The 13,629-nt window shown below is 41.4% G+C and overlaps 1 protein-coding gene across 19 annotated transcripts in view; it reads left to right on the top strand.

The window, feature by feature from the left end:
* Positions 1–13,402, top strand: part of Magi1 (membrane associated guanylate kinase, WW and PDZ domain containing 1) — a 548,751-nt gene extending 535,349 nt beyond the window's left edge. For 8 of the 19 annotated variants that reach the window (XM_048356096.1, XM_048356103.1, XM_048356102.1 and 5 more), the window contains 5 exons: positions 4,162–4,255; positions 4,389–4,449; positions 5,597–5,740; positions 8,093–8,231; positions 12,082–13,402. In XM_048356096.1, coding sequence (XP_048212053.1) covers positions 4,162–4,255; positions 4,389–4,449; positions 5,597–5,740; positions 8,093–8,231; positions 12,082–12,842 — 1,199 coding nt within the window. In that variant the 3' untranslated portion in view covers positions 12,843–13,402. Of the gene's footprint in view, positions 1–4,161; positions 4,256–4,388; positions 4,450–5,596; positions 5,741–8,092; positions 9,895–10,310; positions 10,400–12,081 lie in introns of those variants that run through there. The other 11 variants (XM_048356108.1, XM_048356116.1, XM_048356106.1 and 8 more) reach the window with 3 other exon arrangements.
* The last annotated feature ends 227 nt before the right edge of the window (positions 13,403–13,629 follow it).

The raw sequence follows: 13,629 nt of genomic DNA, 5'->3' as shown, positions 1-13,629 counted from the left end.
TTAAGTGATAGTAAGACTTTAATCTGACAGAGCAGAACTGGCCAAAACCAAGCTATAGTATGAAGCCAAGTTCAAGATCATGAAAATGATTATGAGCTTTAAACTATATTATTGAAATTCTGGCCTTAAATTTGTACTTTGGTTCACTCTGATTTAGTTTTCACTTACAGGAGAGAGAGAGAGAGAGAGAGAGAGAGAGAGAGACTTGGGTAACAGAGATACTACTATTTCCTAGGCAAATGCACAGAGTAGTAAAAAGTCTTGTCTCCCAAAACCTTTCACATATTTATGGGATTCAAATTTTCCAACGTTGTCTTCAGGTATTTATTACATATGTGTTTAGACATTGAAATATTTATGAAAGAAGTAATTGTGTCCTTTGTTGATTTATTTGGCTTTTCAATGTAGCTTCCATCCCAGAGTAAGGAAGCAGACACAGGAACAAGGTTAGAATGGTAATCACTTGTCGCAGAGATAGGTAGAAACCCCTGTCAGAACAGTAAGCAGCCTGATTTAGAACCGCCTGGTGACAGTGCCGTGAGTGCTAGAACTTGCTTTTCTTCACACATGATTGCTGCGGCAAGTGTCAGAATATCCATTTTCATCCATCTGGAAGCACCAAAGTAGATGTAAGAACTGTTTAGTAAAGGATGTAGGGTACTTTCTGGAATTTGTCATAAAAGTATCCAATCTGTCAGCCTTGGAGTTGAAAAACTCCAGTTTGCAGCCTTATTGTACTGGTGCTGGAGGGCAAGGAGACACAGACTCCTGTTTCGGGCCTGGGTTAGGCCCCTTGTAGACATTTCCTCTATTATACAAGGCAAGCTTTGCTTTGGGAGTAGAGCTATAAATTCTTAATAATGGGCTTTATCTCTGTTTTAAAAAGTTAGCTTTTCAGCAGATATAATCTTGGTTTAATTCCAAATGAAGACTTACACATTTATAAAAACAACTATAACTTTGTCAATATTATCAAAGCAAACTGGAAATAGAGAGCATGCTAAAAATTCTTTCAGTGCTCTGAAGATGGTCTATAAAATCTAGTAGGCCAAAGCAGAGAATTTGTATTTTAAACTAATCTCTGGTACTAGAGTTGATAGTGGCTATGTAGTCAAATAAAAACTGCTTAAACTAAGGCATGATTTTCTTCATACAAACACATAGGGCCCATGTCAGTAGAATGAGACTAGAGGTAAATTGTCAGGCCCTAAGTTTTAATTCCTGCATATCCACTCTCTCCCTGGGTGACATATTACTTTCCTTTCCTGTGTCTCCATCTGTAACTGAGGGCCGTAGCTGCACCCATCTTCCTAAGTGGTAAGAATGGAGTAGTGCATGTCATAATGGACTCCACACTGTGTGCTTGGCTCCCTGTAAGTTGTAAGAAAAACAACATAAGGGAAAGTCACTGAGCTTGAATACAAAACTGAATATTGAATGTTACTATGAAAAAAAAAATGCTTACAGTTAAGCTTCAGCCTCCAAATCATTTGCCAGTAAATATAACTGGGAAAAGTAGGAAAGGAAAAAAATTCATTAAAGGCATTCTGCTTATGTATATATCTATATATCTACCCAGTGAGTTATCTGTCATCAAATCTACTAAAGCAGCAGATATGTAGAAATTGTTTGAGAATGAGATTTGATCTGCCTAGAAAACTGTGGCTACCAATAACACACACACACACAGTGAGTATAATGAAGTTTGTTGAAAGACCAGTGTAGTCTATTTACCTTGGGCAGTCTATTTACCCTGTATATGGACACAGAGGACTTACTTTATAAAATGTCACTTGTAGTTCTCACCCTACCCATGAACTCGTCCAGGATAGGAGGCATATGAAGATATTAAGTATCCCTCCAAAGGCTCTGAAAAAAGTATGATAGCAGTCATAAAAATACACTAATCCTTTAATAATAATACTCATAATAATAATACCAAAGACATACTAAGCATTATTGAGCAATATTTATAGTATAAGGTACTATCGCAAGCACTCTCCTATTAGGTTATCTTCACACCAGTTCCCTTAAAGACCCCTTGTGCAGTTGAGGAAAGTGAGGCACAGGAATTGTATGTAACTCTAAAACTTAAATTGCAGAAGTTTTGATGCACTGCAAGATGGTCTGAATTCATAGTCTGACCTTGAAATAAGAGGCTAATCTGCCTCCATAAGCTTAAGAAACACACACACAAACACATACACACAAACACACGTTCATTTACACTCACACCATCCTGCCTTAGAGGGATATAGCACAAAGGGCTCAGGGGCCCAGTATAGCTCTGAGGAATTCACAGAAAGAATAACAGACACTTATAGAAGTCTTCCCCTATGTTTTACCCAGTAGTTCTCAAAGTTAATGACCACAGGTTCTTTTCCCTCAAAAGCTATGAAGCCAATTGGTATAAAAGATGGTGAGGAACATTATCTTAAAATATAAATAGATTTCCCAAAATGAATCTCTAAGTATAGTTACAGTCACTTACTAATCTTGTACCCTGGCAATAAGAATAATGGGCTTTTGTGGCTGGGATAGAAACCGTTAAAAATCCTATTTTTATCATTTAGGAAGGAATTTAAATCACTTAAATTCCTATATTAATAAATGAAAAATCACAGTAGTAGCAAGAATCAATGGGAACTGAGTATTTAGTAGAAGTTAGGCACTCTGCTGAACACTTCACATCATTTTATTCAGAAGAAGGGAATTTTTGTCATTATCTCTTTCACCAAGTAAGAATAAAAGACATACAACTAATGAGTAGGGAAAGAGGTAGTTCTAATCTGGTTCTGAAATTCAAACCCATGCTTTTATCTACTGTATGTAGTGGATTAAAAGAAAAGGCCAGACCCAAGCTGAGTTAATACCCTTAGGAAATTAAAAATGGTAGACCCCAGGCATTTGGGATGTGTGAGAAGTTTTTTCTCCCAGGAATGCAATGCTGAGAGATATACTCCAGGTTTCTCAGTTTGGAATGCTTAAAATATTTCCCTGTAGAAACCTTCTCATGCCTGGAGGGTAGACATATGTATTTAGCAAACATTAAACTGCTTATTGTGAATCATTGAACCCATGAGAACTTTGAGTCTTCAAGGTACATAGTAGATTAAATGGTTACATATAGGCTAATCTTAGAACCTTACCAACACAGTTGGCAATATCTTGATTAAAAAATGTCCACAAAGTTCCAAAGAGTCAGCTTAAAAATCAATATTAAAATTATGATTTGCTCCTAGTTGACTCCTTCCTGCCTTGATCTTAATGGAGAAATAATTAGTAAAAAGAGTGTGCTGTACTACATGAATGATTAAATTTTAATACATGCATACCAGCATGCAGTCTGTAGTTACACTCATGAGTGTTGCAGATTCTGGGTCCCTAAACTTGCAGAGATGAATGAAGTTGCCTTTAATAATATGATTAGTGGAGAAGAAAGCCAATTTACATAGTAGTATAATCATGCTCATTACCATAAGGCAGCTTTATGATTTATAAAGCATATTTACAAAATCTGGTTCTTCAGATGCAAGTTTTGAAGTTAACCTTTCCTGAGTAAGGCTAGATGAGAACTGCCAAGAGTTCCAGATTTTCAGTTGAGCTTCACTAAAAGCAGTGGAGAAGGAAGTGTATGTTATTTGGGTATGTTTAACAAGATGTGAGCACACTTCTGATTTTAATATTCACGTGAGGCCATCAAGCATCTTCACTAAGCACTGCAGCTACATTGCAGGAAATATGAGCAGAGACATTTATTCTCTGCCTGTAAAATTCTGGAAGAGAACTACAGTGCAGTCTCATGCTTAGATGGCATTCCCAGTTTCCACTGGGAGGAAAAAAGTGAGATGCAGGTGTCTCACAGGTGAGACACATTGAGTATCATTTTAGAACCCCAGTTTCTCTGGCAAATTCTTCATCGCATTGTGGAATTATATGGTGGGGAGGAAGGTCATGGGGGCAGACGTGGCGCCCCTCCCCCACCTCAGAGAAGACCTCACAATGTTTCATTAAACTCCTGCCTGGTTAGAAATTGGAGCCGCACTGTTTGAAATGGGGGCAGAGAAGTCAGCCTTGTCATTTAGATCAGGGCTTCTGCATGCCTCCCACGTGGACCACATCTTCTCTAAGGCCTTCATTTCTTTCTGCTCTGTCCTGCAGAGTCTTCAAACGCCACCTTGCTGACCAATGCGGAGAAGATTGCCACCATCACCACCACACATGCCCCTTCTCAACAGGGGGCCCAGGAGGCAAGGTCAGACGTGGCTGGGGTTTCTTTTCTTAGTTTAAATGGGAGTAAAATAACTCCTGGCATGATAATACAGATCTTTGATCCTTTCTCAGTTTCCTTAGGATTGCTGTTATATTTATTTCTCTTAATTTGACAGGAATACCACCAAACCAAAGCCGGAAACACAGTTTGATTTCAAAGCACCGCAGGCTGCACAGGTGAGGGCCCTGTCTCCAGTCTCTCAGAACGCAGTGCTCAGACCCTTCTAGCTGTCTAAAGCTATTTTTATCAGATCGTTCTTAAAAGGCATCTTTAAATTAAAATAACCTTTTGTGATATGATTTACCAAGTATGTTCTTACATTTGATTGTCTGAGAAATGACATTGGTATTTTACTGTCTTAGAAAAAAATAATCCCTTTATATCCTTTTCTGGGGACAGAGGGGAAAAAAATCATAGAATGAATGGAAAACTGTCATAAGGATCAGCTATCAGTGGAAAAGCAAAGCAGCTGACGTCTATTTGCTCACTTTTCTAAAACTGATTTCTGCTATGAGACTGTCTGTTTTTATATTGTGTTTCTTGGGTGAGACCCATAGAAGAAGATAGCTGTCTCTGAGGATGGTATTAGGGGATGTACAGATAACAGCCAGATAAACAAATTGTGTTGGGTGATGCAATGCCTTTGTTACTGGCCTTCTGGGAGCCTTTAGTAGTCCATTCATAATTTTTTCCCATGAAAAGGAAACTGTTTCCCAGATTGTAGAGGTTGGTGTTGGGTTTTGCTAGCATTTATCAGGTATAGAGCAAAGAAGTTGAATGTTTAGCAGTGAGTGAATTTTATTGTGTAATGAAGAAGTTTCTATTCTGAATTTAAATCACATCCTCACTGATTGAATTTTAATATATACATGATATAGTATGTACATGCTTGTTTTTCAACTTCTGAGGTTAATAAACAATGAAAGAGCCATACAGTGAATGAATAGAGACCGTGTCCATATGTGATATCAACATCATCAGCCTGTAATCCTAGCTACTCAGGAGGCTGAGATCTGAGAACCATGGTTGTTAAAAGCCAGCCAGGACAGGAAAGTCTATAAGACTCATATCTTCAACTACCCACCAAAAAAACTGGAAGTGAAGCTGTGGCTCAAGTGGTAGCGCACTAGCCTTGAGGGAAAAAAAGCTAAGAGACAGTGCCCAGGCCATGAGTTCAAGTCCCAGGACCACCACCACCACCACCACCCCCCCCCAAAAAAATAATGAAAGAAGAAAAAAAAGAGGATGTTTGGGAAGAGCTGGAGAAAATATGTGTAAATAGATGTTCTCCAAGAATGATTACCATTTCATTTCTTTAAATAGGAACAAGACTTTTATACTGTGGAACTGGAAAGAGGAGCCAAAGGATTTGGCTTTAGTCTCCGAGGGGGTAGAGAGTATAACATGGACCTGTATGTTCTGCGCTTGGCAGAGGATGGTCCAGCAGAAAGGTGTGGAAAGATGAGGGTAAGTCGAGAAAGGAGGCCTGAATTGATGTATGTACATAAACCATCCGTAGTCACTTCTTGACATACATGGTGTGAATGTTTGTTTTGAAGTTTTACATTTTCCTTTTTAGCTCTCAAGGTACTCTAAATGCATGGCTTTCACCATCTCCTGTCTATTTCTTCTAAAGTATAGCTAGATTACCTATTAAAAGTTAGGTGAATCTTTTGAATTGAATGAGGGATTGGGATTTTTTACAAATGTGTTAAAAATGTAGGGTTTTTTTTTCTTTTTTCTGACCCACATTTCCAAACACATCACTGCACAAGAATTCTTAGGACATGCAAGCTGCTTAAGGAGCAAGAAAACTGTGTAGCCCTGTAGATTCCGGGCTGTAAGCGCCATTCATTCCCTAGCTTAAGCACTAGCTCACCTCACCTAAGCTCACCTCCCCTAGTCTCAGAGATTGCAAATCCACCCATACCACAACACAAAATTATCAACTCCATGGCACTGATATTCAGAGATGCTCTGTAGCAATCAAAGCTACAAATTTTAAATAACACATGTACCAAAATTTCACTCTTCTCTATTTGTCTAATATCTGTTACTTTGGATGAATATGTATCTCTCTCCTGGGCAGAAGAGATGATTAGAGAGAGATAAATCAGCCGCTTATAGATGGTGATGTAGATGGAGGCATACACAAAGGGAACCATTTGCCATAAATTAAAAGACTCCAAGTCAGATCAAGAAAGAAAAAACAAGAATTCTATTTGGCTTGAGCCAAAAGAGGAACAAACTGACCAAGAGTGAGAAATTTAATACTCTATTTGTAGTTAAAGCCCAACTTTGATTCTGGAGTTCTTCAGACTGAATTTTTCACAGATTTTTCTGGACGAGCAAGTAGATCATGGGTGCGATTTCAGAAAATTAAACAGGAAAAAAAAGATGCATAATTTCTAAGATCAAACCGTACCCATCAGCTCCTTGTATATCCTTCCTTCTTGCATGTATGTATACAATCTGTGCATGTACAAAGGAACAAAGATACACTGTGGTATAAGTACACACTCTTTTTGTTTGAATATTAATCACTTTTGAAAGTTCCTGCTTGAATGAAATATGGTTGCCACAATACTTTGTTCAATGGCACACAACTCACAAGACCATTTCCCCAGTGAGATCCTTGCAGCGTAGTAGGGGGGAATGGAAGCCAGGAAGTTGAAGCACTAAGCAAAGTCACTTAGTGAACAAGAGATAAGATTCACCTTTATGGCTTTAGATTCTGAGCCAGTGCTTGTCCTCATCTTTCTTCTGGGATATAAGCTCCATGTGAGCAGCCTTCTATTCACTCTTTTTTTTGTGCAATGCCTACCAGTGTATATGTGGTGGTCTCTTCTGAAAGCTCATTCTAAACAACTCCATGGTCCTTTAGAACTCATGTGCTTATTAGGACACAGTACCTATGGGCTGTTGGCTGGGGTCCTCTCTTTTCTTATCACAGGATTCCATAGGGTAGACTGTTAATCACCACTGTCGAAAATAACCTGAGAAAATGAACTTGAACAGTTTCAGAGGTTTCAGCTATGTTCAGTTGGGACCATGTTCTAGGCTTGTGGCAAGGCAGAACATGATGGTGGGGGATGCAAAGCTGCTCACTTTATGGCAGCCAGGACACCACAGATAAAGAGACACACCCCCAATGATGTAACTTCCTTCTATTAGGTCCCACTACTTCAAGTTTCCATCATCCCCCAGTAGCACCACAGATCCGGACTAAAGCCTTCATTAAATACAAAGGCCTTCAGGGAACGCTTCCCAAGTAGCAGGCAAGTAGTAAGAGCAAACGAGAGAACCAGTGAGAGGAAGGAAGTCAGAAGCCCAAACTATTTTGTAGCCTCATCTTTTGGGTCTGATTTAGTAAGTTGAATATTCTTTTGGTTCCAAGTGAATCACTAGTTCTCACCCACATCCAAAGGAAGATTTCACGGAGATGCAATCACAGGGAGGCAAAGGATCATTGAGCTCCATCCCGAAACACACACCTCCTCCTCCTCCTTCCCTTATCAAATTATGTTCCCCTTACCATTTGTTTTTTCTCCCTTAACACTGAACATTATGTGGCATACATATATTGTCTGATTCTTACTGCTTTTCTTCATTCAAATCTAATCTTCCATGAGAGTAGGGATTTCTTTTGCTTGATAGTTTTCTTTTTCATTGTTGTATCCCAAGCAATAGAAACCTTCCTGGAATGTGATTGCTGAACTTCTGTTGACCAATCAAGGGAAAAAGTTTCAAATCAAGATCTTCAATAGCTCCTGTAAACCTTTTGTGACCCTCTCACCTTGTTCCCTCTTGCCTTGACAGATTGGTGATGAAATTCTAGAGATCAATGGTGAGACCACCAAAAACATGAAGCATTCTCGGGCCATAGAACTGATTAAGAATGGTGGCCGCAGAGTTCGTCTGTTTCTGAGACGGGGAGACGGCTCAGTCCCAGAATATGGTGGGTCAAACTATGAAAACGTTCCTTCCTTCCCTGGCATGACTCCATGAATTTGTCTCCAGAACGGCAGCAGGAAAGTCCTTTTTGTTTCCCCTATTCACCAGTGTCTTACCAGCCTCTCGCACCATGTGATTATCTGCCTCGCTTGTTCTGAAATCTCTACATATGTCATCCTTTTGCTTGCTTACGTGGACTGGGGCATGGCCTAAGACAAGATCTCGATAGCCCCCTTTCTCATAATCAGAGAGAACATTTTGTCTAGTCCGACCAAGAGCGAAGGAATGTTTGTTTGAACTGTGCCAAACTGTTTCTCAGATCAAATTGTTAGCACAAAATGACTATATACTCCTTTTAAGAAGCAGGAAAGCAGGTTTCCTGAGTGATATGTTGAGGCACAATAGATAATATATATATATTTTTTTCTTTTCTGGTTACTTGATGTCTTAATTTAAGAGGCATAAATTTCAAGCTATTGGGCGGGTTTTGCTCACCTCCTTTATGCTCTGTATACAATAATTCCCCATTACCCCCACTGGTCTCTTACCCCAGATCAGACCACCTGAGCCCAATACTATCAAACAAACAAACTGTTGATCTATTAGCCATATGTTTTCAAGTGATCAAGGGTGAAATAGATTCCCAGTGCTCATCCTAAGGGAAACATGTTCCTATTCCTTTCCTATGAGGAAAGCCAGGTTATATGTAGAGTTTCTTTGTCATATCTTTAGACATGATTTGACTAGACAGCAGTGATCTTTCCATAGCTTAGTGTTCTGATGGCAAAATATTGTATATTGTAAGAATTAATGACCTATTTGTTTGAGATTCTTGTTTAAAAATTTAAAAATAAATAAATAATTAAATGAAGCTATGCCCTAGATGTAGGGCTATTTTTTTTCCCCCCAACCAAAGGTCTACAAAAGTTTCTATAGAAACTGTGATTGAATGGTCCCCAGATATATGGGTCCCCTTTATTTGGGATTTATCTGTTTACCACCCACTTTTCTGAAAGTCTCCGCACAACTCCCAGTTGCATTTTGGACTTGTTGAGATGCCTAATTCAGATATAGCTCAAGGAGGAATGGCTCGCTGGAAGGGCAGCCTTCCCAGGTGTTGGTTGGTACAGGTGCACAGTATTGAGGGGTCTGAGTAAGGGGGGAGGATGAGTAGCAGGTGAGGGCCTTTGAGGCATGGCCAACCCGAGGGGAGCCTTCCTCGTGACAACGTTCTGACGCTGGCTGCACACTGTACTAAACTTCTGACTCAATGCCACTGAAACTGTGTAACATTGTCTCCCTTTTCTGTCTTCCCTATGCTTCTGTTGGATGTGATATTTCATTTGCGAGTCATCGTCAGTAACCTGTGTACCTTCTCCAAACCTATGTCTGTTGCACTGAGGATGAAAATCCAACACTAACAAATGTTCTTTGGGCTAAAAATAAAGATGGTTTAACGCTACGGTTTTCCAAGGAGGGTTTAACATGCAGGTTTATGCTGCGGCTAACTGTCTCCATATGTCATTTTGGACTAAGTCTCTCTAATGCTATTGATTAGAGTCACAAATGGGTTATAATATGTTAAGTTCCAATATTTTTCTGACCTGATTGGAACCTGCTTCTCTGTGAGGCTATTTTTGTAATGAGTTTTTTGTACTTAATTTAACTGCCACGGTCTTAGGGGTGGGGGAGGGGGGGGGGAGGGGAACTTTGTTCTTTTGTTGTTTATTGTTAATGCTCTCCTATGCCAGCCTGTCATTGTTGCAGTTGTTTGAGAAAAAAAAAAAAAAGAAAGAAAAAACACAAAACAAGAAAAGAAAGGATGCATCCATTGTCTGGGTTCATGAGTCATCTATGACTGTCTAAAAAGTCATTGTTCCAATTGGAGTCTTTGCAGCCTTACTTGAGTGTTGCCTTAGACTGTCTGACTGGACGAATAAACTCTCTTTTGCCCTATGTTAACAAATGCAGATTTTTTTTTCTTTCCTCCTTGTTATAGGGAATCTAAATGTTCAACTTTTTTCTCTTTCTCTCTTTCTCTTTCTCTCTGACTGTTCTTGGTGCTGGGCTCTCCCTTCTACAGCGATGATACCTCCTAATATCGCTGCATGTATGAGAAATGAAAAGCTCGGGGAGGCTTGCTTCTACCTTATGGGCCATAATCAAACTACGGTTTGTAGCTCAATCAATACTAGGTGTTTCTGTGCTGTGGCCTAATTTCCTCATTGCTTCTGCTTAGCTCTATTTTGATATGTTTGGCAATTCATTCTGAGCACCCTGCGTTCCTTGAATTGTAAGTACACTGCCGACCCTGTTGAAGTGTTGCTATCCCTTGTCCTAAAAGTAGGCACAAAACTCCAGGTTAGATGTAAGCTAGCAATCTCAGTGCCTCCCTTTCCCCAAATATCCAATCACTTCATTCTGATAACCCACCTGACATTTCAAAAGAACAAGCCCTAATAGCATAAAGTTCTCAACTAGATAGATAAGGCTTTGCTAGACAACGTGGAGAGATATCTGGTCCTTTAGGTATCTCTTGGCACACTACAGCCCATCTGCCAAATCCTGGCCAAGGCCTGTTTTGTGTGTGTATATGTGCGTGTGTTGTAAATAAAGTTTTATGAACACAGTCACGCCCACTTCTTAGTTTCCCATGCTTCTTGTCGCACAGCTGGACAGTTGCAGCAGGGACTGCTTAGCCTGACCCCTGCTCTAGATAGATTCCTGCTTTTCTTAGAACTAAACATGAGTTTGGGAAGATCCTTTATGAAACAGATTCACTGTTGATTATTGACCTTGGCCTTGTGAAAGACCTTTTAAGAACCCTGCTGCCTACCCTGCAACTGATACCTATAATCTGTTGGGTTCATAACTGTTGGTTTTTTTTAAAAAAAAAAAAAAAAAAGCATCTCTGCTTTGCAGAGAACTCTCATAACTTTAAGATGCCACCCAACACATTTGTATTGTCAGTCCAGTGGCTCCATAGTTCCTGAATAACATTTAGATAAGGAGAAATGCCTTTAAAGTTAAGGATTTCATGAGACCCATCTAATTTCAAATGTGTACTGAGCAATCTTTCTTCCCTTCCCTTTCATCTGTCAAAAAAACACAAAACCCAGCATTTCAAAAACAGTTCCTTATTTCGGAATTTACACAAAAATAGACAAAGTAAATAAATCACGTACCAGGGTATAAACACCCACAGTTGCCAGTCAACGTCTGGTCTGCATGTTGCCTCTGTAATCTCCTTTGCCCAACACTCTGAATTGTTGTTGTTTTTTTAAGTGCAAATACAATTTGCAGATGGTAAAGTATGTAAAGCCTGAAAATTCAGTGGGTGTTTCACCTTTGTGAACATCCATTTAAATCATCCCACAGATGAGACAGATTTCTATTCACCAGAAAGCTTCCATCCTGCCTCCCCCCTTCAGACAAGGGTCCTAGATTAGGGTTACACAAACCAAATCAAGTGTTGTTTGTTTGTTTTAAATGATGAATGCTGTGTGAGGAGACGGGAGGGGGAAGGGAAGAAGGGCTAGTGGGAAGGGAAGAACAATGGGCAGTTAATGTAGATAACTCCAGACCATTTGGGTTGTGCCTTTAAAGATAAATTCTTTATGTATTGAGAATGGAAAACAGTCAGCTAGATAGTGAAAGCCACAAGTGCTAGTTTCTTTTTTTTTTTTAACCCCCTCAACTAGTCGTAGTTAAATTAACCAAGATCCAGTTGGCTTTGATTCTGACTGCTTTAACGTTTGTTTGTTGTGACTAATGAGTCCACTGTGGGTGGGAGGGGGCCGGCAGCCGAAGGCTCTTGGTACCAAACTGTGGCTCTCTCCCTTGTCTCCTCGCAGACCCCAGCAGCGACCGGCACGGCGCCCCCGCCGGTGCACAAGGGGTTCCGGAAGTGAGGCCCGGGCCGCCCGACCGCCGACCGCATCCGTCATCGGAGTCCAGTTACCCACCCGATCTTCACCAATCATCACCACATGGGGAAAAGCGGGCCCACGCGAGGGATCCCAAGGGCAACAGAGAGTACAGCAGACAACCCAACGAACACCACACCTGGAATGGAACTTCTAGAAAACCCGACGGTGGGGCTTGCCGACCCAAGGACCGGGCGCTGGAAGGATGGCGAGAGGCGCAGCCGGAGCGCACGGCCCCCAACGGGCCCAAGCGCAAGGCGGCGGCCGAGAAGCGCCGGGAAGGCACCCGGAGCGCCGACAACACCCTGGAGAGGCGCCAGAAGCTCGAGAAGAGGAGAGAGCTTTCCCCGGAAAGGAGGCGAGAAAGGTCCCCGACCCGCAGGCGCGACAGCTCGCCCGGCCGGCGACGCAGGTCCTTGGAGAGGCTCCTGGATCAGAGACGGTCCCCGGAGCGGCGTCGGGGGGCCTCGCCCGAGCGCAGAGCCAAGTCCACCGACCGGAGGAGGGCCCGGTCCCCCGAGCGCAGGCGAGAGCGCTCCCTGGACCGAAGACACAAGGACGACAGAGTGGGCGCCCACCGCGAACGGGAAGAGGCCACTCTGAAGCAGGAGGCCGGCAGAAGTTCCAGAAACCCCCCCGAGCAGAGGAGGCGACCCTACAAAGAATGCAGTACGGACCTGAGCATCTGAGACAGGGACCCCCACGAACCGCACCCCAACCTTTACCGTATCAAAGGTTCTTGGAGGAAGGCCACGAACCTGAACACAAGCAGCTTGTCACGCGAGGATCTTCTCAATAGCAACGGACATTTTATGTATTTGAGATCTTATAAGAAAGAAAGAGAAATATATCTATATATATATGAAAAGTGTTGTGCCTGATGTATAATATTAAAGAAAGTATTTTTAAATGCATACTTCTTTTCTTTTTGGAAATTTATTTGCCAAAATCCTGGCCCAAAGGGGTATAAATTTTTTTTCTGCATCAACTGTAGAATTGTCAAGCATTGTCCTCCCCTTTGGCCAACCTTCCTCTCCTGGTTAACTGGGACTGTTTGTTGGTCGTCTTCTCTGAGAACGGGAAATTATTAAGATTCATTAGTGTGATACCCACTGTTAAATAGTGATGTCGTGCAGACAGGATTTTTTCTTAAAAACAAAGAGCAAAAAAAGTAAACTCAGGCTCCAGTGTCTCACGCCTGTAATCCTGACTACTCAGGATGCTGAGATCTAAGGATCACAGTTTGAAGCCAGCCTGGCCAGGAAAGTTCATGAAACTGATCACCAATTAACCACACACACACACACACACACACACACTCACTCACACACAAAGCTGGAAGTGGAGCTGTTGCTCAAGTGATAGCTTAACAGCCTTGAGCAAAAAATCGTGCCCAGGCCTTGAATTCAAGTTCTAATAACAGCACATGCACGCACGCACACACACGCACACGAACACTGAATACCTTTTTGGAAT

This window comes from Perognathus longimembris, chromosome 10, assembly GCF_023159225.1.
Source record: "Perognathus longimembris pacificus isolate PPM17 chromosome 10, ASM2315922v1, whole genome shotgun sequence".
NCBI classification, from domain to species: domain Eukaryota; kingdom Metazoa; phylum Chordata; class Mammalia; order Rodentia; family Heteromyidae; genus Perognathus; species Perognathus longimembris.
The sequence above is the reverse complement of the archived record's forward strand: the minus strand, read 5'-3'. Positions and strand labels throughout refer to the sequence as shown.